Genomic DNA, 27,496 nt, shown 5'->3' on the forward strand with positions numbered 1-27,496 from the left:
TGGAGGTGAATGGCTCCAGCTAGCATACTGCTTCCAATAAGTGACAAAATAACGCCAACATTTTCCTATTTACATGTTGTGATGTGTATAGTCACAGCGTGTACAAATAACAAGGTCACATGAGACACAGCCATCTTCTAACCGTATACATACTGGGAACTATATTCTCAGAAGGCGAAGCACTGCTACTTCTGCAGAGTGATTTACTCCAACTCTGAGCGAACTCTCTGCTCCTCACCACGGGGCTTCTCAGGCGCTGAGTAAATCACTCCGCCCAAGTAGCAGTGCTTCACCTTCTGAGAATATAGTTCCCAGTATGTATACGGATAGAAGATGGCTGTGTCTCATGTGACCTTGTTATTTGTACATGCTGTGACTATACACATCACAACATGTAAATAGGAAAATGTCTGCGTTATTTTGTCACTTATTGGGAGCAGTATGCCAGTCTTTGTGCTAAGCTAGGCTAGCGGTGGGTGCGTCAGACAGAGTTACGGCACGCACTGAGATGAGAAGGGTATGTATGGACTTATCTAACTCTGGGGGATACGGTGAATAAGATAAAGTCCCAAAAAGTTGCCGTGTTCCTTTAACTATGGACACCTAAATATTTTCAAAATCGACTAGTCTGCAGGTTGCCTGAAAGACTGATCGGTTCTAAGAAAGCCTTGTATAAGGCTGGTGTCAGGGTCACCCAACATTGATCTGACATGGTTTTTACAGGGGTGTTTATCAAGTCTTGCATCTAAAGTCTGATCATAATTCTGGAAATGTTTTAGGTTTCGACACAGAAAATGAATAATGTTTTATAATCAACGATTATATTAGTATGGGTTCCTCAACCAGAAAGCCACATACTGTACATGAAGAGTTCAGATGCAAAATCCTCTAAGTGCCATCTGAAATTTTCTTCTAGAATGATCATTTTTATCAAGCTCGTATATTTAAGTTCAGTAATTTCACTTAAATGACAATTAATAGGTAATTTTCATTGGCATTTAAGTGAAATTACTGAACTTAAATATACGAGCTTGATAAAAATGATCATTCTAGAAGAAAATTTCAGATGGCACTTAGAGGCTTTTGCATCTGAACCTTTCATATATTAACACAAGACATGGCATACAAAACACAGAATATACTGTGATTTAATTGACAGTTGTCAATGTAAGAATTTTCCATAAACGCACAGCAACTAGTAGCCAGAATCATGCTGTAAATTTGCACAACTTTTTTTTTACTTAACTGTGCTGTATGTAAGTTTTTGACTGTACTAAAGCATAAAAATACCATAATATGTTGCTCAGATATTTAGGAAACATGCTAAGTTCACATACGTGTTTCTCTGTAAAACACTTCTACAGCCAGTTATTTTACTATGAAATGTGCGTTCCGTGTTGGAATGTCTGTTTGTGTTTTGGTCTGTGCGATACCACATGTTGCCAATTTACCCAATAGTATTTCGACACCCGGGTTGCCAGTTGCCGGAAAACACAGCATAATGCAGCCTTGGAAGCCAGCGAACACACAGGGTCAGAGATCGGAGATTCTACCCGACCTACAAAGCCTCGGTATCCATCTAAATATCACTATGAACGGGAGCATGTTAAAACGCGATATCAACTCATCATAAATCAATAAATCAACTCATCAGCTTTCAGTGTGAGCGGCGAGTCTAAGGTGGAGGGAGAAACAACGATCTCTGATATTTAGAATTTGGACTGCAGTACCTATTTCCACCACTAGCTGTCAATCTCACATATACCCATATACACATATGTAACGTCTGGTACAGTAATATTCTCTGATGGTGTGACAGTGTGACGGGGTCTTTGAGCAGAGCAGCACGCCGACAGAAGGCTTGCCAATCTTCCCTGACCTTCCTCCCGTCGGGCACCTTCTGTCCACATACTGTACATATGCAAGAGAGATATCTCATACACTCTCGTGAAAGCATTAGCTGTCGGCTGCACAATAAACAGCTCATCATCCAAGCCAAGAAAACAGCTACTCTTGTATTTGATATATTTCAGTTTTGAACAGGTTCCTAGCTAAGAATTCAGGATCTTAAGAGATTATATTGCTTTTTTTAATCAGGTTTAATCAGTGTGTTGAATACAGCACATGTGTCCCTACAAGAGCAGAAGAGCTTGTGCTCGGTGAATTCAAATCTGTTCAATGTCATTTCATAACTCTAAAGCATCCTTAGACTGATTCCGGTGAAAACTATAAACATCGTGGCTCTGCGGTGCGATTGAACCGTTATTGCTTATTTGAGCATCCAAACCAGCCCAACACAGACACACTGGCTCAACCAATCACATACATTTGGGGTGGGACTATCTGTTTGTCCAAACCATAGCAGGCGGACCGGTGGAACTTTGTTTCCATGGAATAAAAAAGTAAAAAAAAATTCCTCAGAATTGTTTATATCTCACAATTCTGAGGGGAAAAAAAGCAGGAATTGGGAAATATAAGCAATTGCAAGAAAAAAAAGTCACAATTGCTAGTTTATGTCTTCCAATTTGGACTTTATTACTTGCGATTATGTATTTTTATCTCACATTTCAGCAACTGTCAGTTATAAAGTCTGAATTGTGAGATTAAAAAGTTGCTTCATAACAGTTTTATTTTCATGTCTTTCGCTGGTGGTGCAGAAATGACATGCTTTTGCACACAATATACTGTATATGAGCCTCAATCATCTGAGAAATTGAATCAATTAAGAAACAAATGAAAAAATCATCAGTGAATAAAGTGAATAGTCAACAAATGCATTTTTTACTGCTAATGTAATGTAGTGTCATAAACTGCTTTTTAAAAATATACATGCTTGGGAGTTTATGTGCGTTCTTAACGTTAGTGAATGCGAATGCTTTTAGCTGTGAGTTCACTTGTGTGTCGCTGCGTTACGAAGTGTTCTGAGTGCACACAGTCACGTTACTCTGGGTCGTATCGAATGGTGAGATTCTTGTTTCTTTCTTGTCCACACAACACCCTTCCTCACAGAAACATCTCTCGTTTGTTCTGTTTCATAATGCACAGCAGAGAGGAGGATCAAATGATTTATTCAGAGAGAATGGAAGAAAACATTGATTTAAGTATTAACTCCTTGCATCCCTTGCAGAGCATTAATGAATGTTTATTGTAATGTAAAATCTATTGAGTGCTGAGTCATTGATCAGTCCCACTGGAGGTGGCCCTGAAACATGACACTAAACGAGGCAGTTTTCCTCGTGTTCTTCACCTCGGCTGGGTTTGCTCAGGCCTAGATCGCTCTGATAGGAGTGCAGAAGGAAAGGCTCATTGCGTGTGTTAATGCAGCTGGGCTGAGAGCCAGGGAGAGATGACTTAATGGGGTTACGTGTAAGGAAAATCAATACAGAGAGGCAAGGAGTCCTTCATCCAAACACTGCTAAGAAACACAGTTGCAGGTCAGTGCACTGCGGCATCAGCGAGATCTTCAGCGAGCAGATTTAGATCTTATACGGTGTGTAGTGAACACATTCGAGGTCAATAAGATTTTCTCTTTAAAGCAAAATTAGCTGTAAAGTATGGAAGCTTATCTCCGCCACAGATTAAAACATTTTTAAAAGATAATTGCGACATGTTATCTCACAATTGCGAGTTTAAATCTCGCAATTCTGACTTTGTTTCTCTCAATTGTGACTTTATATCATGCAATTCTGAGAAAAAAAAGGAAGGATTGTGAGATAAAAAGTTGCAATTACCTTTTTATTTTTTATTTTGTGGAGGAAACAAGCTTCCATATTAAAGGCATTTATAATGTTACAAAATATTAATATTTCAATTAACTGCTGTTCTCTTTCTATTTATCAAAGAATCCAAAAAAAAAAATGTTTTCAACATTGATAATAATCATAAATGTTTCTTGAGCAGCAAATCATCATATTAGAGTGATTTCTGGAAGATCATGTGACACCAAAGACTGTACGTTTTGACCAAACTAAAACCTTTGAACAGTACTGTAACTAATAATACAGAAATATGATTACATAATCGTAGTTGATTAGCTTGTTTTCATTTGAAACTTGTACCAAAATACTATTTTATTCACAACAAATGAAAAAAAGTGCAAAAAGGGCTTCACACTCTGTGAAACATGAGTAAAAAAAGACAAAAAACTTTGAAGCTAATGTTATCAGACAGATAGTTCTCAATCTGAATTCTGATTGGATGGAATAGATATAAACATGACATTGCGTCCATAAGCTTTGCATTGTGTCCACTCAGTATTTTCACATTTCTACATGGTTCTTCTGGCTACTTTCCCATGAAAATAACAAATCCCAGAGAGCAACACAGTGCCAGCCCAGATCCGGGCCACATCCGGCACATGTGGGTTCAGCGCGTACCAGATGTGGGCCGGATCTGGGCCGACTCGATGTTCCTGTCCGGGATCTGTGCTGTCCACTGACATCCACTCAAACATCTACGGATGTACACATCAGAATATGGCCACACACACACTGTCATTCTGAACACCGGCCACTAGAAACGGAGGAGTTCATTACCTGTTAAACCAGTCGTCCGTGTAGCGAGGGTAAGGGAACGGGTCGTTGCTACTGAAGTCAAAGCTGGCTTCTGCGTTCTGAAACATCAGCAAGAAACAGAGGATCCGTCATCAAGCTTTACAGACTTATGAATTAGTACCAATTATGTCAAAACAAACAATGAGCTTCATTTCAGTAATTAGTCATTCATTATTTAGAAACCATCTCTGGAATTCCCATTGTGTTCATCCCTCCGTGTGCTTTGAGCTGCCCCTCATTAAACGTTCCTCTAGCTATTCCTTAATTAACTATCCACCCAATCTCAGGGGTAATGTATTCACACACTGCGGGAAACACGGCACAGACACCTAAATCAGGAGAGGAACTTCATTCTGGTCTGACACAAACTTGCTGAGACACGGGGAAGAAAAGGTCGGTGTGGGTGTATGACCACAATCTGAAATGAGTCGTTTTGTCACAGTAATGGTGTATATATATATATATATATATATATATATATGCAGAAAATTCAATGAACCAATAATGTTTAATGTTTTTTTTTTGTTTTTTTTATTTGTTAATTTTTGAAATCAGTCTCTTCTGCTCACCAAGGCTGCAAGTATTTGATCAAAAATACAGTAAAAACGATAATATTGTGAAAAATTATTACAATTTAAAGTAACTGTTTTCTATGTGACTATATTTTAAAAACGTAATTTATTCCAAGCTGAATTTTCAGCATCATTACTCCAGTCTTCAGTGTCACATGATCCTTCAGTAATCATGCATTATTAATGGTGCTAAATTATTAATAATGGTTCTTATTATAACAATGCTGAAAACAGTTTTTGCTACTAACAAAAAAATTCAGGATTCTTTGATGAATAGAAGGCATTTATTTTAAATGAAATCTTTTAAAATGTTATAAATGACTTTTCTGTCAATTTTGATCAATTTAATGCATAATTGCTGAATAAAATTTCTTTACCCCAAACTTTTGAAAGAGCACAACAGTTTTCAACATTGATAATAAAATTATAATAATATAGTTTCTTGAGCAGCAAATCATATTATACTGATTTCTGAAGGATCATGTGACACTGAAGACTGGAGTAATGATGCTGAAAATTCAGCTTTGATCACAGGAATAAATTACATTTTTAAATTTTACTGTATTAATGTTTTTACTGAATGTTTGATCAAATGTAAATGCAGCTTTGGTGATCATGAAAGACTCCTTTCAAAAACAAGAAATCTTAATTATTCCAAACTTTTGATCGATATTATAAATAGTGTAAAACAGTCCTGATGGCTCTACCGCGGTATAAAACATGTGAAATCTCTCTATCCACTGCCACACGGTATATATGACCCATGAGCTGTAAACATATTTAACATAATTTCAGCCAGCGAAATCAACAAATGCCGTCTTCAGAGCAGAACCATCCAGAACCTTCCCCACGCTCATGATCTCAGGTCTTCACAGCGCTTCTCCCCATCGCCTTCATTACCCGGACAGGCCTGAGCGTGGCCTTCATTAGGCCAGAGTTCACTTGTGTGGTCGATGGCTCCAGGCTGATGAGGTTTCAGCCTGGCATTTACCAGTGACTCACTGGGAGACAAAAGGGAGGCCTGTGGTTCCCGAGGCTCGGTTTAATGACGTGTTTGGAGAAGATAACAGAGGATGGAAGGTTTTCATAGGGATGACACTGAGAAAACTGAGATTCACTAGTTCATCCAAATTCAGCTGGTCTCCCAGTGGAACCATCGGTGAGAAACATTCTTATGACAAAGTATAACAAGAATTTCTTCAAGCAGTTTTTGTTCTGACCATAAGCCCAATGTTAACTATTACAAAAAGCCAAATGCATGCAATGTGAGATCCCTTCTTAACTGGTAGACAGTCACATCACACTCCCTAACATCAAAGTACCAAATAACAGAAACCAACATTAGAGATGCTGCGACGCCATTGGTCCACTGGATACTCCAGTTATCCAATCACAGCTGACGCTGAGGCAAAGTCACACGAGGTTATGAGGGATTTACTCTGTTAATGTGTTTCCATCATAATTTACGTGCATTTCTTCTCATCGGATGAAAAAATGTATCCACCTCAATTGTGCACATATACATTTATATGAGCATTATTAGAATTTATGCACATCTTGCCGTATCCATCCCTTTTTTTTAACGCAATATCCCAAAATTCACATAAAAATAGGTGGCTGGAAACATAGCTAATGTTCCTGCCACAGAAAAGAAGTCCAGTTTCTCGGAGTCTGCACTCAGAGAAAGTAGAGCATGATAATGGACAGCAGTCCCAGAGCGAACGGCTCCCAGAGACAAATGACACATCAGTCCTGTGCTTTACAGCAGTGTGTGTGTCCCATAATCCATCAGTGCAATCGTGGAGATTCAGATTCTGCCTTCACTTCAGCTCTCTCAGAGGAGAGGAAATATTCTTCTCTGCCCCAGAGACTTCATTAATGGAGAGCAAGACGAAAACATGAAATTGCATCAGTGCTTCAAAACATCATCAGTAATAGTGATATTCTGAATTGCTGTGTATTTATATATATATACAGTATATTTAGGGATGCACCATTTAAATGGCAAAAAAAAAAAAGGGCCGATACCGATAACCGATAATTCTTTATATTTTAAAGCGATAACCGATATATTGGCCGATAAATCTAAATCCGAATTTATTTTAATAATTTTTGAGACAAAACAAAACTGCAAAAACATTACAAAAACAAAAGTCTGTCCCAAGCACACAATTTTAATGTTCTCATTATAATGTTGTGTAGCCGATATGAAAGATTGCTGTACATGTTGCACTTTACTGTGTTTTCCTTTCTTGAAGTGATTTCAATCATATTTCAAGCAATTCAAAACCATCATGTTGAACAGTGCACATCTGAAGTGTCTTGGCTGAGGGAAATAATACATTATTTATGGTTTTAATATATCGACCAAATTTTCTAATCGGGCCGATAATGATAACATTAACAAATATATCGTCCGATACCGATATGGTGGCCGATATATCGTGCATCCCTTATATACACACACACACACACACACACACACACACACACACACACACACACACACACACACAGCTTCATCAATTATTTGGCTGAAAAATAAGTATGGGATAATGACCACTCAGTCGATCATTACTGCAAAATTATCCACAAACAGGGGAGTCTTGCATCACTTTATAAAAGCTATAAACCATGATAGACTATAGGCCCGGTTTCACAGACAGGGTTTAGATTAAGCCAGGATTACGCCTTAGTTCAATTAGGACATTTAACTAGCTTTTATAAACATGCCTTAGAAACTAACATTACTGGCGTGAATCTCGAGACAAAACAATAGCACTGACATATTTTAAGATATGTTGCTTTTAGTTAAAACAGCTCAAACATGCAGTTTAGTCTCGGACTAAGTCTGTGAAACCGGGTGTGATTTTACCACAATTAAGGGAATTAAGGGAAGTCAAGGGTCTATTACCCCTATACACTCGTAGCACACAGCCTCCAGTGGCTTTCCAGTACAAATATCTAAACATCCATAAATCAAGATTAATTTACTCGAGAATCAAAATATCTGCCAATGGGGTTTGAAAAATAAACTTAATTCAAAGGGAAAACTACGGTGGCCGAGAGAGCTCAACGCGCTGCAACTGAAGAAAACACATGCAAATAGAAAAACACCTGCAAATTAAGAAAACATCTTCATCAGTTTCACAACACATGTGTGCTCCAAATACTCACAACACAACCAAATACAGAAACGCGCTGCAAAAGTTCACAACACAAACAAATACAGAAACGCTCTGCAAATAGGACAGAACACAACGGAAATGTTTCCGGGGAAGCCAATAAGTGACGGACCCAACTGGGATGTGCTTACGGAGCTGTCTACTTTAATTTTATTTTATTTTATTTATTATTTTATTTTTGTTGCAAAACGTACAGAGATTACACGTTTATGACATACAACTTTGTATACAATATACAAAATGCATTTGTAATATGTTCAATGTCATAAGAATACTATAAATTAAAGAAAAAAAGATAGAGAAAAAGAACATGAGGGAAATATATTAATATATACATCAGTTACATTGTACACATTCATGTTATGTTAAAATAAGTTTCATAAGAAATGTTAGAATGAAGGGTCCAAATCATAGACAGTAGGCTATATAAGAGGTCCAAATATGAGACGGCGCTGCGTTGTCATGGGACCATCCCAGGTGAAAATAATGAGGAAATTACATTGGCTTTCGTTGCTCCCTTCATCAAGTCCGTTCCAAACGGCTACATAATGGCACACAAGTGCCCCGCTCCCTCCAAAGTGCCCACGTCAAGGGCTCTGCCGTCTGCCCTTTTAAGGGAGTAACATTAGGGCATAGGTAAAGCTCACGAGCAATAAAAAACGTCCCAGCCGGGTCCGTCACTTATTGGGTTCCCCGGAAACATTTCCGTTGTGTTCTGTCCTATTTGCAGCGAGTTTCTGTATTTGGTTGTGTTGTGAACTTTTGCAGAGCGTTTCTGTATTTGGTTGTGTTGTGAGTATTTGGAGCACACATGTGTTGTGAAACTGATGAAGATGTTTTCTTAATTTGCTGGTGTTTTTCTATTTGCATGTGTTTTCTTCAGTTGCAGCGCGCGTTGAGCTCTCTCGGCCACCGTAGAAAACATAATTTTTGCATCGTACAAAATTAGATTAATGTTCACTAAATAGTTCCACTCATGCTATATCTGTGAGGTCAAAGTTGAAAAAATGCTCTAAAACCCCTGTGTGTGTGTGTGTGTGTGTGACATCATTTTAATCACCATGGAAACCGAATACCATAGAGGAAAGCATGTTGAAAGACACACATACAGCGCAGTGAATTCAGCAGCAGCTGAGCGTGATTCGGTCTGTTCTTTGGCAAGTCTCCATTTGGCTTCCGCCCGGAGACCGCAGTTAGCAAGCGATGAATTAAATCCAGTCCCCTGTCGGAAACAATCCTTCAAACGATTATGCTAATTCACTCCTCATCCCACATTAGTCCTTATTAGGAAAATTATTCTGAATCTATTTTTAACCTTGTACCCTTCAGGCACACACACACACACACACACACACACACACACACACAAAAACAAACGTTTACATTCTGTCTTTCAGCGAGTATAGTTCTGCTGCTAATGGTGAGTAACGGGGATGTCTGGGAGGAATTGATGCTAAATAAAACAGTAGCAGGGGAGGACATGCTGAATTATGCTTCAGCTGGGCCCGGCTGGAGACATCATCCTCCTCCGCAGTCAAACCCAGGTTATTTTTGGGTTAAACTCATCTGTGGTGCACATCCACGGCTCCTGCGGCTCACAGAGCTCAGCGGGTCTCAGAACAATAACAGCTCTACTTCACTGGCAGAGACGCATTCGTGAAATATTCTGGTTCCGACTCCCATTTCGACTCCATTAACATTTCATTGATAGTTATTTTAGTGGTTTGGATGAAGAACTTCCGCAGTAAATACTGTATATACTAAGGGGTTTAACAATATATCTTGTCACAATATAACGCAATACAAAAATGCAACAATATGTGTTGTGACAATATGTATTGTGTATAGTTCACCCAAAATGAAAATGACTGTGTGAGAGTTTTCAGAGATTTAGTGTCAGTACTACATTAAACTACTATATAATGTTGAATATGTATAATAATGCAATGGGGGAATATTTGTGGGTCCTGATAATGCCAAATGTCTGATGTTACCAGTAAAAAGTGGCCTACATTATTTTAAATATATCTAGTCAGTGACAGAGTGAAAGTATATTCGTCTAAAATAATTCTGTTTTCATCTTCAGAATCATGAATATTGTTATTCTGGTGTCTCTATTGTCCTGTGCTTTGGGTTTCAGCACCAAGTCCAAGACTATTCACTTACAATGTAATATCAAATTTAGCATTTTAATCAACAGGTCATTTTTTGTTAACCTTTTATCATATGTCTTGGAGTATCGCAATAATATTGTATCGTGAGTTCAGTATCGTGATATGTATTGAATCGTGACATGAGGGTCTCGTTACACCCCTAGTATATACTAAACAAAAAATCTATACTAAAACAACACTTTTTTTTTTGTCACATGAGGGACTGCAAAATTAATGTTTTAAACTGATCAGTCAAACAGATAGCCCTGTCCCAATCTCATTGGCTGAGCCAATGTTGTGGTGACAGGTTCCCTTTCGAGGGAACTTTGACACTGTGTCATTGCATTAACACTAAGGGAACATTTTCTGATCTGGATTTGGAAGTTCGCTCTGGGATTTCCTCCGGTTTGCACGAGTACCTCCCTTCCGTTCATAGCCTATTCGGCTATTGTGGGGTATAAACCAATGCCACTGGTTTAGGAAACACTTGCGTTTAACTCTCTCCTGCTTTGGCATCATCTTTAAAAAGGCAAGCCTTGCCGTCCAGGCCATGCTATAGAATATCAGCACTGGTTGGCAAGGCCTATGAAGCGGCAGGTCAGGCTTTTGGTTTGGTATTACAGGCCTACCAGGCTGACCTGCTGAAGGAACTGGATACCAGCAAGGGCCTTGTCCCTAACGCGGTTAAAGAGCACTGCCGAGCCACAGACCAGTCTCTTCGAGATACCAAACATATGGCCCACGCTATCGGCCATTCAACGGAAGCCAGAGTAGCGACAGAGAGGCACCTGTGGCTAAACCTGTAAGAGATCAAGGAAAAAGAGAAAGCTTTTCTGCTGGATGCCCTTATCTCGCCATCTGGCCTTTTTGACGACATGATCAACACCACTGTCAATAGGTTTCAAGAGCCAAACGAAGCAATCTGATGGATTCCAGCAGCCTCCGGTCCCTAAGGAGATCTCAGGTCTGTTTTTGTGTCACAGGCAGCCAAGAAAAAGATATCCTGACGCCAAGTCGTTACTGGCGAGCCCCTTCGAGGGAGAAAGAGTGGTACTGGCGTACATGCCCCATCTCTCTCTCGACCCTGCCAGCTCCGTTGTTTGGTGGAACAGCGGTTTCCGGCTGGGTTTTTGGCCCGTCTCAACTCACAAACACCTCTTCTGCAGAGCGTCTCTCCTTGGGTTCTATGGACTATAGAATACGACTACAGAATTCAGTTTAAATCTCATCCTTCTCGTTTCAATGGCATGCTCCCCACTATGGTGAAGCCAGATCAGATACCTATACATATTCCATTGCTAACGCAGGAGCGACAGTCTCTCTTGGACAAAGGGGCCATAGAACATGTTCCCCTCCCAATAAGAAACTTGTTAAAGCCATTATTTTCTCGTCCCCAAGAAGCAGAGGATAACTGCTCTACCTGAGGGCAGTGTACATTCCTGGACACCTAAATTCGGGAGCAAAGTAAGGGGCTGAGGCCCGGGGATTGGCGACACCATCCTCAAGTAGTGGAGTCCATATGGTAGAGGTTTGGCCAGGCAGAAGATCTCTTCACCTCCGAGGAGTCTCCCGGGAGTTCTGGCAAGGGTTCGTCAGGATGGAAAATGTCTGCTACTAGTAGCTCTGGAAACTGTGGGTCTGGTCCCTGAGGGGTTACAGCTCGTAGATTCTGCTCTCTCAACTGAGGTCATTAATTACATGTTAAATGCTAGAGCCCCCTCCACTAGGAGACTGTATGCTCTTAAAGGGAACCCCGGGTATTAAGACTTGTATGGCTTAATATAGCGTAAATTATGTCTCTTACTAAAATATCTGGTAGAAAACCCTTGAAAGATTTACGTTATTTAAAAAAATCCACATCGTTTTAGACATATTTGGACAATGGGGGGCGCCATTTTAGGTGCGCAGTGCATTCTGAGTCGATGACTCAGAGACGTCACTCGGTGAGCTACTGGCGCTTCCAGTAGACACAACACAACTACTGGCACCACAACACAACACTTTACCGCAACACAACTCGGAATATAAATACTGATACAATGCCACATTGTGCGGCTTTTGATTGTAATATTCAGTCGAAGGGCAACAAGAGAAGCCTTCACTGCTTTCCTAGCTATAAGAAGAGTAGAAAAGAATGGGAAGATGCCTGTGGACGAAAAACAATCCCTCTTTGTTCTCTTCTCTTTAGCCCTGATGCCTTTGAGGCTTTTAGTAGACCACAGCTTGCAAGAACTTACAGGTGGCGATGTATATAATCATAGACTTAAACCAAATGCTGTACCATCGATTCTTCCCCACAGGAGTCTAAACACCGTCTAAACATCGAGTGAAATTCGCTCTGAGAAACGGCTTTAAACGATTCATTAAAAAGAACTGGTTCGTCATAAGAGTAATTCGTTCATGAATGTGTTTGTTGCTGCGTGCAACTAGTAAAGACAACACAAAAGGAAAATGCATTAACTATTTATAGACGTTGTTTTGTTTTTTGGCACCAAATCATCCTTTCAACACATTCAGTTCAGACTGACAAGCTCTAAACTCTAAACATCATAACTAAAACATCACTGCCTTTGCCTGGACACTGCCACTCACTGTAAGTGCAGGAAACACTGTAAGAGTATTTTAGCATGTCTTCCCCCAGCCTGATTTACCAAGAGTCGTGAAGGACTGGCAGACAGAAAATAGTGCATCTCTTCTGAGAGACACAGGGTGAAGTACAGATGGAAAGAGATCTACTGTGTGTATGCAAGTAAGGCACTGATGTATGATGTGTGGCAGCATTTCTTAATTGCCAAGGTGCAGCAAATCCCCTCTCAGCGGGGAAGAGAACTCAACCATTAGCTGCATTTTTAATTGCGCACAGGATGCAAATGTGTCATCTGTTTGAAGAAAAGAAAGCCTTTCTTTGCAAACCTTTGCAACAGGGATCATTGCCATGCGCTGGATTTATTCCACTGTCTACATGCTGTAAAGCTTCATAAGCCGCATGAACATTAAACATTAATTAGGTTGAGAAACGGAAAACAACACATTATTTTGCCACAGAGGAGTTTGCTTGTTTAGCGCTCCACATTAACCAGTTCATTCTAGACGTGTGAGAGGAACTCAGTGTGTGCGGCATGACCAAAGCTTCATATCACAATGTGAGTCATATCACATCATTGTAACTGTGTATACGATAATAAAATAATGTTTGCTGAGCATTCAATTAAAATGGTTTATCTATTAAATAACCAGTTCAGCTAAATAAATACTTCACAGATTAAAAGTACTTCAACGGTCACACATTACAACAAGGTTCCATTAGTTAACAGTCGTTAACTGCATTAGTTAACATGAACTAACAATTAAAAATACTTCTAAAGCATTTATTAATCTTAGCTAATATTAATTTCAGCATTAACTACTACATTGAAATCATAAGTTGTATCTTTTATTATTATTTCATGGACATGTCAAGCTGACATGAACTAACAATGTACAGTTGTATTTTTATTAGCTAATTTTAATAAAAAAATTAATACATACTGTAGTTAATGCATTACAAATGGGAACTTATTGCAAAGTCTTTGCAATACTTACAATTTACTTCAAATGTTATATAAATATTAAATATGAGGATTAAATGAAAAAAGTACTTACATAATTTGAGGCAAGATCTGGATGTAGATAATCAATACCTGCAAGATGATGTCAAAATAGTTCGTTATTGGGCATTCAATCTTTACATGATGAAATTCACTACTAAACATTATCAAGCCTTTAAAGTGCCTCTATTGTGTTATTTTAAAGGTTCTTAATGTTGTTTCAGAGTCTCCTATACCAGGTTTACATCTATCTAAGGTAAAAAAAAAAAACTTTATTTAACTCATAATCTCCACTGCAGCGTCAGCTCTTTTCTCTCAGTGTCTGAAACGCTTCCATCAAGGATTCAGTCTCTCTAAACCCCGCCTCTCTGAGAGCTGCTCTGCTCTGATTGGTCAGAAAGCAAACGCTCATTATCGTATCTGAATCTCAGCTCTTGATATACAGTGATACGAACAGTAACGATGGCGTGGGTTTTACCGTATCAATCTCATCAAAGTGGATTTGCTTTGTCAGCAGAAAACTGCGTCTTCTCGACACGAAGACACAAACCAAACTCTTCCAGTCTCAGATAAACTACAGTGTTTGAGGGCGGGGCTAAGAGACGCTGATCAGCCAATCAAGACCACAGGCTGGCATTATGCAAATTAGTCACAAATCTACACAGGTTCATCAGGAAGTGAGACTGAATCACTGACGGCTCGTTTCAGTTCAGAATCACTTCTTTCTTTTAGGAGTCAATAACTCCATTTATCTGCACTTTGATCTCAACTTATCAGACCTTTCACACTCTCAAACAGCTTTATTACACACTACATGAAAGGAAATATCCAATAAAGCATAATAGTGGCACTTTAATTAATGTCAAGTCCAGTCAAGTCAAGTCACCTTAATTTATATAGCATTTTTAACAATATAGATTGTTTCAAAGCATTGTTCATTCACACAGCGACAGTGTTTGGTGGACAGGCTTCGCTCACCGTCGTCCATGATGGCGATGGTCACTCCTTTGCCGGTGAAGCCCATGTTCCAGGCTTCTGCCACGTTCAGGTCCAGCCCCGGGGTCCCGTCCGCCTGGCCTGTGTTTATCTAATCAAACAACAGCGAAAGCGTCACACGGGCTGAGCGTCCAACGCACTGAAAATTAGATGTCATGAGGAAGGGAAAATAAATGTCACACAGATATTACACTTCGCTGAAACCCTGCTGTGGAGTGTTTATAACTGACAAACTAAATTAAAGAACGTTCTCCAGGGTAAAACAGACAGGGATGCCTGTCACGATAAGCCCTGGAGAAATAAAGAAGATATCAGCGTGTTCTGATGCTGGCTCACGCACCGATGTTTACGGTGACGGCTAATGAGGAAAAGCGTTTAAATGAAGAGTCATCAGCGATTCACGACTAATGCAATACAATCAGTTCCAATGCTGAAGGTCAAATAAAATGAAGACATCATGAACAATAATTACTTACAAGATACCACTGTTTGGTGAAAAGCGGGTCAGTCATGTTGACGTCAGAGTTGCTGATTTCTCTGTATCCTCTCTTCTGACGGCCAAAACCCTCCTGAGGAAACACATTTTTCACCTGGAAAACAAAGGCAACTTACTTTAGATTTCACTGGATTTCAAGCTTCAGACTCACTCTTCTATGCTTGAATACCGTGTTACATCCAACAAATACTGTAGAGTTACATTCAAGCTATTTTAAGGCACATTTTAAAAACATTTAAATATGTCATTTAGGTGATCAAAGATAAGATTTAAGGGATAAAATTAGAGACCACAGGGAAACTTTAAGCAAATTCATTAAGTCGTATCGGTAACATTTTATAATAACGTTCAGTTGTAAGTCATTTATAAGTGGTTAGTTAATGATGAACTAATCATTTACAAAACATTCATAAATGATTAGCAAGTGATATACTAACATTTCATGTATGTTTTGTAAATTCCGTTACAAGTCATTTACTAGTTATTAGTAAATGATTAACTAATTATTTACGAAACATCACTATGCATTCATAAATTATTATAATAAGTGATATGTTAATTATTGTATGTTTTGTAGATTCAGTTATTTACAATTGATTAGTTAATGATTAACTAATCATTTATAAAACATGAATATGCGTTTCATAAATGTTTAATAAATGATGTTATTTTATTGTATGTATCAATTAGAGGATGCAGAAAGTGTTGTAAATGCCTTGAATACACGTACAGATCATTTGTAACAGGTCAGTAACAATGATGTGTAAACATTTACAACACTTTCTGCATCCCCTAATCTAAAGTGTAAACTATTCATCACTTGTAAATGTGTTACACATCATTCGTAGATCTTATGCTTTATTGATTCAAAACATACAAAAAAAAGTAACATCATTTATTAAACATTTATGAAATGCATGGTCATGTTTTGTAAATGATTAGTTAATCATTAACTAATTGTAAATGACTTATAACTGGGGTGGTAGTGGCGCAATGGATAAGACACATGCCTTTGGTGTGAGAGACCCGGGTTCGAATCCACTGTGAGACACCAATGTGTCCCTGAGCAAGACACTTAACCCCTAGTTGCTCCAGAGGCGTGCGACCTCTGACATATATAGCAATTGTAAGTCGCTTTGAATAAAAGCGTCAGCTAAATGAATAAATGTAAATGTAAATGAATCTACAAAACATTCATAAAATGTTAGTATATTACTTGCTAATCATTTATGAATGTTTTGTAAATGATTAGTTCATCATTAACTAACCACTTATAAATGACTTACAACTGAACGTTATTATAAAGTGTTACCGTTGTATCTAAAGTCTCTAATCGCGCTTTAAAAGCTTCAGACTCACACTCTATGCTTGAATACCGTGTTACATCCAACAAATACTGTAGAGTTACATTCAAGCTATTTTAAAATTCACAGGAAAAAACATTTAACATTTAAATATGTAATTTAGGTGATCAAAGATAAGATTTAAGGGATAAAATTAGTGACTACAGGGAAACTTTAAGCAAATTCATTAAGTCGTATCTAAAGTCTCTAATCGCGCTAAAAAGCGTTTTGCGGACACCAACATCCGAAACACAACATCTGCTGGTGATCAACCATGAGGTCTTTTCAGTACACAAACAGCAGAGCACAATATTCACAGCTCGTAGAGTTTTAAAGTGCAGGATTACTCATGGTCGGATCGCTGTCCTTTAAAGCATCACACAGCAGAAACTTCACAGCGAGACCCTTCACCTCCACACCGCAGAAACCCCCCGAAGCCCGGCACTACCAGAGCGTGACGTCAGCCAGGCCTCGCAGACAAAGAAACCCCCAATTACACTCTCACATCTGCATGTGAAATAAAGACAGATGAAAGTGTGCACTCGGTCTCAGAGAGCGCTTTGATGGCGCGAGGAACCGGCCCTCCACACAAACACCGGCAGCAAACGAGCATTTCTCCTTTTCACGGACATTTTGCTTGCGACTAGCAGTATCGACAAGTCGATATTCGAGAACATTTTAATGCTTAAATCACTGCAAGCTGATGACATATTAATTATTTTCATGAGCAGCTGAGATTCCCGGCCTTATACAGTATAAGAGTTTATTATGAAACGTCTAGTTCTGGCAAATTGTTACTTTGCACCTTTACATCCATACAATTTTTATACCAAGACTAAAACACTAACATTTAAAATAGGGATGAACCGATATGAACATTTTGTCCGATAACCGATAATTCTTTATATTTGAAAGCCGATAACCGATATATTGGCCGATAAATCTAAATCCAAATTTGTTTATACATTTTGAGAGCCTGATTACAAAAACTAAAATCTAACCAGTTAAAGCCATGTCCCAAATGTTGTCATTATAATAAACTTGCGCTGCACATGTTGCACTGAACTGTATTTTCCTTTTTTTGAAGTGATTCCAATCATATTTCAAGCAATTCCAACAGTGCGCATCTGAAGCGTCTCGGCTGAAGGAAATAATCCATTATTTATCGGCTTTAATATTTCGGCCAAATTTTCTAATCAGGCCGATAATGATAACATTATGAATTCTCATATATCGTCCGATACCGATTTGGTGGCCGATATATCGTGCATCACTAATTCAAAAACACAAAGCTGTCTGCAAGTGTATGTATTATATCTCTCAGCCGTGCAAATATATTAGCATATTGCTGGAGACCCATGAGAGGTCAGAGCTCTTTGACCGCATTGATCCACTGTGGCAGTGAATCAACACACACACTTGCCATTCAGAGTCATTCAAATAAATTAAACCAGACAACACATGAGCCGTACTTGGTGCTTTGGTGCAAATAAGGGCCATGCTAAGATGCACAGAGCATACTGGGCAAAAGAGTTTAATTGTGAATTTTCCCATTTAGAAAGATCTTCATAGATACTGAACCATGTGGTAGTACAAGCATGACAATTATGAACAATATAAACTTATTTCTAATGCATTATAGATAATATGACTTGAGATTGTGCTTAATCTCTGTAATAGCTTAATAGAGATGATTAAAAGTAATCATGCAGACTATGAAAAACAATACAGACTTAGTCTGATCGATATGACAAGTAAAAGTAGAAATGTAGAATTTTAATTTAGTGGCCTTATCAAGTAACTTGTTTATTTTTATAAAGAATTAAACTGATGTGTTGACACATTTCAACGCATGTTCTGTTGCCAGTGTTAGTGTTTTGTTTCCATGGTTATTCATTGATTGTTTAATGCACTGCACCTGTCACTCGTTTCGGCCATTGCTTTGTGTTCGTATATATTGAGCCTGTTTTCTGCTTTGTTCGGTCTCCATCGCATGAAGTTGGTTGTTCTGGTCATGGTTTTGATATCTGAGTTTCCTGAGAACCTGTGTTTTATTTTGAGTTTGAAAAATAAAGAATCTGCTGCGATTAGATCCAGCTTTATTTCATCTCTGTGTCAGCCGACTGTGACAGCTGTCAGTAATAATTTGTTTTACAGTTTTGAATCTCTTAACTCAGTTTGTTATGAATAATCTTATTAATTGAATATGCATCCATCAAGTTCCAGCTAAAATGTTAATATAATTAAATGAAATGAACCTTTTCACTGGTTTGTCCACAGATTGTCAGTACAACAGTTTAAAACTTTTTCCTCAAATGTCCAGGAGATATGTATATCATGATATTACTTTTATTAAAACAAAAATACTAATGCAGTGATTTAAGATTTTAGTCCTAGTACAAAACACAGTATTCTATCAATGTGCTTCTTTCTGCAAAAGATGAGAAGAAAATCTCTCTCTACCAGGAACTACATTCAAGGACATGATAATTGAGTCGAACGAGTCTGAGCTGAAAGGTGGGAAAGTGACGGGTACAAGGAATAAATTGGCTTCAGGGGTTTATGGGTCGGTTGGGTCTATTGTAAAAATTCACTACACTACAGTAAATGGGTTTTGAAGGACACAGTACCTTTCATTTACCAATTTCGCAATCAGTTGCATTGTGTTTTAGCATCAGTGATCCTTAAAAAACAGCAGAACTCATGATGTTTCCTGATTAAGGGACATTCAGGCATATGTTCTTAACCCTGTGTTTCTCTCTCGTGTGTTCGTGGTGTTTCCGGTGGGACTGCGCTCAGAACAGCCTGTCTTATCTCCTCACATCTGACAAACCCGTGACTCAGATGTTGCTGCTTCTCAAAATGGCACCGTACGCTTCATACGTGCATCGCCCTGAACACTGTCCTTCCCCTTTACACACAGATCTTCATACACAATCATATCTTAATGCATTTATTCATTTAGGAGACTGCTTTATCCAAAGGGACTTTCAAATTATAAAAATACTAGTTGAAATGACTGATCCAGAAGAGAAAACAAGCAGTGCAGATTTGCGTTCCCTAAAGAAAATACAAGTGTTTCTGAGGTAGCAAATGTAAGTGGGTCTTTGCGTGAATATCCCTCTTAATTTTGTCCCTAAAGTTCAGAACACATGCTTATTTAAGCGTGTCTTTAAAGGTGAAGTGTGTAATAATTGCTCAACTAGCATTGTTGAATTAAAACCCCAAACCCAGAGCGATACGAAGAGCGACAGAACAAATAATTTACTTTTAGATGATATAGAAGAAACTGTTTTTAAAAAATGGCCCCTGCTTTGTTAGCACAAGTTCCTGCTCTTATTGTGCGCAGTTCAGCACACTCTTAAAAATAAAGCTTTGACGTTGTAAATGGAAATGGAAATGGAAATTGTAAACGACATATACTGTACGGAGAGACTTGCATTTACTGTTAGACTTAATTTGGAAAAATGTATTAAGAATTGGGATAAATGTATTGTGTAGGGATAAGTGTGTTATTGTAATTCAAAGAGTGTATGGAAATTGTTTTGTCTGGACAACGCCTATGATGACCCCTTGTTCCTTGTTTTCATTAAAAAAAAGTAAAATTAAAAAATTAAGCTTCCAAAAGTGGGTATTCGCAGCGATGCCATTGAAGAACCATTTTGTGTTCCAGAAAGTGAACCCTAAACCCTAAACCCCTAACCCCTAAACCCTAAACCCTAAACCCCTAAACCCTAAACCCCTAACCCCTAAACCCTAAACCCCTAAACCCTAACCCCTAACCCCTAAACCCCTAACCCCTAACCCCTAAACCCTAACCCCTAAACCCCTAAACCCTAAACCCTAAACCCTAAACCCTAAACCCTAAACCCTAAACCCCTAAACCCTAAACCCTAAACCCTAAACCCCTAAACCCTAAAACCAAGAACGTTTTTTCTACTTTTTGTGCACGGAAAAGTTCAATAGATTCAATAGAACCACAAATGCCAATAAATAACCTTTTTTTTTTATGTTTATTAAATATTTATTAAATATTTCTATTTTCATCTATGCAATCCTTTATTTAAATGTAACTTGCTTTGTAAATATGTCTCATTACAGAAGAAAAAGGATCCGAGACGGACAGTTGTGATGGAGAACGCTGTTAAACGACAGAGAGAGACGGTCCAAATGAAGAGCAAAGCAAATATTCCCAGTGTCTCAGTGTAAACAGCCTGAGAGGAGCGTGTGAATGAGCAGAGCACAAACACAGGACAGATCAATACACAGCGCTCGGAGAATACACACAACACTTGAGCCGGAAATGATGGCGATGGAGTAACCAGGGTCAGTCCAAGACTCTTTGCCTGTATAGGACTGAGTCACCTAAAGTTGAGGTAAATCCATCACAAACTGGGATGCTTTTGCTCCAGGGATCGGATTTACTTCCTGAACATTAGTTTTGAACAATGTTGGGTCATGTCCTTAAAATCAAACGTTGATATTTCCTTATTTCACAGCAAACTGCATAGGCCCAACAATACATGAAATCAATGCAACAAAGCTGTACATTTGGGTTTCTAAATGTCTCTTGAATTTCAAAGGTTTCGCATCCCGAAACACGCTCAAACCAACACAAAGTTTATTCCCATTGCAATAAACCTGTATTTAATCTAGTCTGGGTCATATGTTCCTTTACTTTGTGTAGTTTTGTTCACGGCTGTATGGATCTCTGTCTACACCGAGAAAGTCAAAAATATGATTTGAAATCAGTGAATACACCTAAATACACTGATTTACCAACAACTATTTCTTATGCATTGATGTAATTAAGATAAAAATGACAAGTTACCATCGTTTTTACAATGTATTTGTACTAAATTCAATAAAGTGACGGATCATTTTCACCAAAATACAGTAGAGTTTGATTGGACACAAAACCTTTGATGCCAACAACAGAAGATGTTGCAAGCATATTTTATTCTTCTCCTTTGCAAAAGCTTTTTTCTTTTTGTAATAGCATGATTTAATAGTCGGTTATATTTTATTATTAGCATTTGCATTTGTTTTTCCCCTGCTGTCCATCTTTAGCTTGTGTCCATCAGTAAAGACCGGCCGAGCTGAAGCACATCAGTCTGTTAATGAGACGCGTGTCATTTGTCAAGATGATGAATGGATGAAATATGATGGGACTGTCATTTCTGAATTGATTACCCTGGTCAATGGAACGGACTCTAATTGAATCAAAACTGTAAGTGGGGAAGTTTTCAGAGATATCATCCAGTGATTGATGGAAACAGACATAGAAAAATAGAGGCATTAGAGACCGGTGAGCTTTTTCTTTCTTGCTTAAAGTGAATTGAATTAAACATAAAACACTGTCTACATCTGAAATCACACACTTCCCTACTATATAGTAGGCAAAAAACAGTATGTGACAAAAGAAGTGTGTCTGAATTCACAGTACTCATAAAAGAGAAGGGAAAAGTCCCACAGGAGAGGATTTATGAATGGCACTGATGCTGGCAGGTCACATGATATTGACATCATGGCGGATCCAGTACGCCCGGATTACATTCATACTACACACATTTTAGCGGCCGTGAAGTATTTTCTTATTTAAAATAAGTAACTATTCGTGCGATTTCGGACGCAACCACTGTTCTTAAAGGGGTGGTTGATTATGATTTGACTTTTCTAACTTTAGTTAGTGTGTAATGTTGCTGTTTGAGCATAAACAACATCTGCAAGGTTACGACGCTCAAAGTTCAAAGCAAAGGGAGAGATTTGCTTTTAAAGAAATCGCTTTTTAAGAACTACAACAAACGGCTGGTAGAGACTACACCACATTCCTCCTGGGTTAGTGACATCACCAACACTAAAATTTACATAAATTTACATACATACATTCTTCTTGAGTCTCTCCATCTTTCTGACTCTGATTTAAACATGGCTGCTAACACACACACACACAGAGAAGCTCCGCTCTCTGTGCCGGGAGCAGCAGCTCATTTGCATTTAAAGGGACACAGTGTGTTTTTGCTCACCCTCAAAAAGTGACAATTTGAACATGCTATATAAAATATCTGTGGGGTATTTTGAGCTATAACTTCACACACACACTCTGGGGACATCAGAGACTTATTTTACATTAGTGAAAAGGGCATTATACCACCCATTTAATACATTTCACTTCCATAATGTGATGTATTTCGGAACATGATAATCAATGAGGAAAAAATGCTTGGTTTTATTAATCGGGAAATGATTGGATGGTGAAGAGCGGAAGACATGAAACTCATGGAAATGTGTTTACGTGAATCAAGTTGAAATCGGTTTGTTTGCATGATGTCTAGAGAAGCTTTCACCAGCAATGACTTAATATAATGCATCTTCATGCTTCGAAGATCTTTGCGAACGATGACTGCAGCTCAATATGTTGATGTTGAGGGTTTGGCGGATGAGTTAACACACTTTAGCTGGAGCAATGCTTTCGAGAGGTTCAGCCCTGATGAACAGACTCATAAATAATTCAACTCCTCAAACCCACAATTGAACATTAATAGCTGTTTAGTTATTAAAAGTGCAGAAACTGAACAGATCCTCTCATGCGAGTTCCCATTGGTGCTGTACCGCCTCACAGGATTATGGAGGATGATTATAGGCTTAAATCTTACAGATTCAAATCTTCACATTTTCTGTCTCAAAAAACCATCTATGGTTCATTTATGGCTCATTTTATTTAATGAAATAGCAGTCTCAGCTCCAAACAGAGAGTGCAGTCTGTACTGTATATTTCACTGTTTTAAGTCAGTGGTATTTATTGGATGTTCACACTATAGCATAAAGACAAAGCAAACATGTGTCCTCCTGTCTGAGCTGCCAGCTGTCCGGACTTTATGTCCCAAATCAATCAACTTTGCTCAACTTTTTAAAGTGCAATTCATCTTATGCTGACATTAAAACATACATTACGTATTTCTTATGCTGTACATTGAGAGGTCGTGCTACATGTGATATATACACTGATATTGTCGTGACACACCGTACAGCATGACCTTGACACAAATTTGCCATTAAGCATAATTTGAAATAATACAGTTCAGTGGATGCCAGCCATGTAAACCAACGCTGACGTGTTTCGCATCAGAGCTGTGACTATATTGTGCATTTTAGCACTGCATTGACCAATCAGCATCCAGAATCAGAACAAAGCATTTTCATAAAATAAACAAATATAACCTCATTCAAACTGCATAATGTCATAATAGCATTCAAACATTAAGCCAAAAACTTTATTGACATGTGAGCCTTTAACTCATACAAGCAATGGATCTGGCATCAGATTAGCGGCCGTTTCCCAACGGCTGGGTTTGTTTCTATGGGAACACACACACACACACACACACACACACACGCTGTGACATGCTGTTCTTACCCGATGATCGTTCGCCAGGCGGTGGAGGTGGTGAACGCTGCGTTTCCTACGAGTTTTAGGGATTTCCCGTGGGTAGAAGTGAAATAACCCCTCACCAAAGGGAAGCTGAAAGGAAACAGACGTCTGTTAGAAGAGGCTGAGCTCTGGAGAAGTGTGGAATACACCAAACTCAGTCGACGCATTCATATTTCATCCCGCTAATGTGAATTAATAAACTGACACTCATACACTCATCCGCATGAAAATGTGTTAAAGATTGGGCATAAAAAAGATGCTGAGATTGTTTGTGCATGCAAATATTACACTGCAAAAAATGCTTTTCTTTCTTATTTTTGTCTTGTTTCCTAATTATCTAAAATGTGTTAAATCAAGATGCATTTACTAGATAAGTAAAATGACATAAAAGATTATATTCTGATAATTTTTCTGACCCCATTGGCAGATAATTGTGCTTGTTTTAAACAAAAACTCATTTAATTTAGATTGTGTTTTCTCTCAGAAAACAAGATATAATTTCTTATGTCATTTACTTATCTAGTACATGTTTCTTGATTTAAGAATTTTTGATATTTGTACTGAAAACAAGACAAAAATACTAAGTACGAAAAACATATTTTGCAGTGTAGATAACCAAAAATGTAAGTAAGATGTTTATGCCACTAATGCTCCCACAGAAATGATCATATGATCTGACTGTATTACTGTATATTATAAACTGACACTTTTGTAACTTTAGGCAAGAACTTTATTGGCTTCCACTGATCTACAAAACCTGGTCTGAGTGACAACAACTAATATTCACTGTAAATCCTAATAAGTTAACACTGAGGAAATATGTTGCGTTATTTTTCATGATAATAAACAAGATTAAGTTGTATTACAAAGGCATGTTCATTACACTTAACTTGGAATATTAAGAATACAGATCAGATCCAGTTGCATCCTATGGCTCTGAAAGCGTTACATCTAATCTATATTTTGGCATCTGTGTTGTATTTTTCTATTTTAACTCAGCTATCTTGTTGTACATTACACTATAATTTATATTTTATGTATTTTTAATTGTTCACCTTTCCACAATATCTTTTCACAGGCTGTCATTGTTCAGTTGAATCTTGTTCTTAAGTTCAAGGCAAATCGTGATAGTGAAATTCTGAGCATGGAATTGAAGTAAACTAAAATCTCCAGACACTCGTTACACAAACAGAGTCCAAACACTGTTCATCAAGGTGCACAGAAAGCAGTGAACTGCATCATTCAAAGAGACCGGTAATTGGTACAGACAAAGAGTGCATGAATTAGAAGAATAAAATATATCTCTCTCTCTCTCTCTCTCTCTCTCTCTCTCTCTCTCTCTCTATAATAAGTTGAAAGATGTTATCCCGATGCATGGCCACACGTGAAGCTCTGTTCCACACCAGTGCTGTTTTGACATTTGACAAGGCTGATTTGTGAAGCTCATCGAGTCTCTGTTCTGTGATAAACGGCTCTTTATGGAGACATTGGGATGTCAGATGAAAGATATGTTTACTATTTACACTAGAGTAATTCTCAGTCATTTTCTTACTGCTCCTGTTAACATTACACAACCAAAAAGAATAATAAGTAGTTTCTTAAGTTTGATGATTAATCTGCTATGTCGTGTTTATGACACATTTATGACAGGTTATGATGTATTGGTTTATGTCAAGTTGTCATAACAAAGACATCTCAAACAAAGTCATCTTTGCATTTAAAATGACATAATTGAGCGAATGACACTTAATGACAATTGTCATTAACATGCATAAAACCTCCTTCATATTAATAACATGTGTCATACATGATTATGAAGCTGTCATGTCAGTCTTATGCACACAAGTAAAGTGTTACCTAAGAAATGATGTGATTCAGTTGTGTAATGTTTTGATAATCACCTGCATAATTGTGCATCTACAATCTCCACTAGTCAAAAATCATAATAAGATCAAATACATGCCCTCCGAGAATTAAATAAAATCCTATACTAGATAAATTGAAATTCCTATTTTCAAGTTATATTATTTCCACATCTTTCTTTTAAGTATTCTTCTTTTATCCCTTGGCAGTTCCAGTAGGAATATTAATTCATTCCGAAAATTAATTCAGACAATATGACCATTAAAAAAACAATAAACTATGACTTTGTAAATTGATGTCTCTCTCAACTTCCGAGTCTATATTTTGCAGAATGAATGAAGCACTTAATTCCAGTTGATTTGTTTCTGATGTAAACAAGAACACCGTGTACTCATATTTGCACGAGTGTGCATATGCTTCTATATTACTGCATGCTTATAAAGCCTGCCTTTGAGCGTTATTTCAGCATGCATGCATCAACACGCCAGTTCTGAAGGCGTTCTGGTGCGCATACCTTCCTCGCGCTCCCGAAGCCGTTCTCCAGGGCAAGAGTGTGAGCATCTCCATCCCAGCCCTCGTGCAGCTGGACCAGAGCATGATTGGTGAAGATGAGCTCCTCTCCTGCTGCAGATATCAGCACCAGTGCATTGAGCAGTAAGAGAACCACATCTCTGAAGAACAAACGCATCGTGTGTGTGTCTCTCTCCGTGCTGTGTGTGAGTGAACGCTGTCAAACGGAGATCGCTTCAGCAAGGCTCGTCAGGACGCATCTCTGTCCTCAGTCATCGGTGCATGAGTGTGTGTGTGGGACCCAATCTGCATGTTCAGCCTCCCTTTAATCTATAATTCATCGGCATAAACGTGTGGCTGTTTTGCATGTGACGTTCCACGGAAAGATGCCCAATAAGCAGAAGCGGGTGTGGCTGATTTCTCTCTCACTCCCTCACTAGTGTGGATGAAGTGATGCTGTACTTTCAGCACCCTGGAGAATTCCTCCATCCGACTCCAGGCTCGGATATTCATGAAGAATAACAACATAATTTAGACGCGTTCCTCAGTTTGGAAACGAGACTTCAAAATCAACCCGTTCTCGTTAGATGCGTCTCTATAGCACGCATTGTTTATCGTGCAATTTATACGCAAAAATTAGTTTTTGCGTGCATATGATACGCACTGTAAACCCTTGGGGATTAGTGGTGTGAGGTACGTACGCAATAAACTGCGTGTCATATACACGTAAAAAACTAATTTTAGCCTTTAAATTGCACGATAAACACAATGCGTGCCATAGAGACGCATTTCATGAGATCAGGCTG

The 27,496-nt window shown here is 38.4% G+C and overlaps 1 protein-coding gene across 1 annotated transcript in view; it reads right to left on the reverse strand.

Annotated features, from left to right (window-relative positions):
• pcsk2 (proprotein convertase subtilisin/kexin type 2) overlaps positions 1-27,065 on the reverse strand; it is a 77,910-nt gene extending 50,845 nt beyond the window's left edge. Inside the window, exons 1-6 of the mRNA XM_082153772.1 lie at positions 26,695-27,065; positions 24,303-24,407; positions 15,523-15,636; positions 15,029-15,137; positions 14,106-14,143; positions 4,536-4,612 (exon numbers count right to left, since the gene is read on the reverse strand). Coding sequence (XP_082009898.1) covers positions 4,536-4,612; positions 14,106-14,143; positions 15,029-15,137; positions 15,523-15,636; positions 24,303-24,407; positions 26,695-26,868 — 617 coding nt within the window. The 5' untranslated portion in view covers positions 26,869-27,065. The remainder of the gene's footprint in view (positions 1-4,535; positions 4,613-14,105; positions 14,144-15,028; positions 15,138-15,522; positions 15,637-24,302; positions 24,408-26,694) is intronic.
• Between the last annotated feature and the right edge of the window lie 431 nt (positions 27,066-27,496).

This window comes from Leuciscus leuciscus, assembly GCF_965113295.1.
Source record: "Leuciscus leuciscus genome assembly, chromosome: 22".
Lineage (NCBI taxonomy): Eukaryota > Metazoa > Chordata > Actinopteri > Cypriniformes > Leuciscidae > Leuciscus > Leuciscus leuciscus.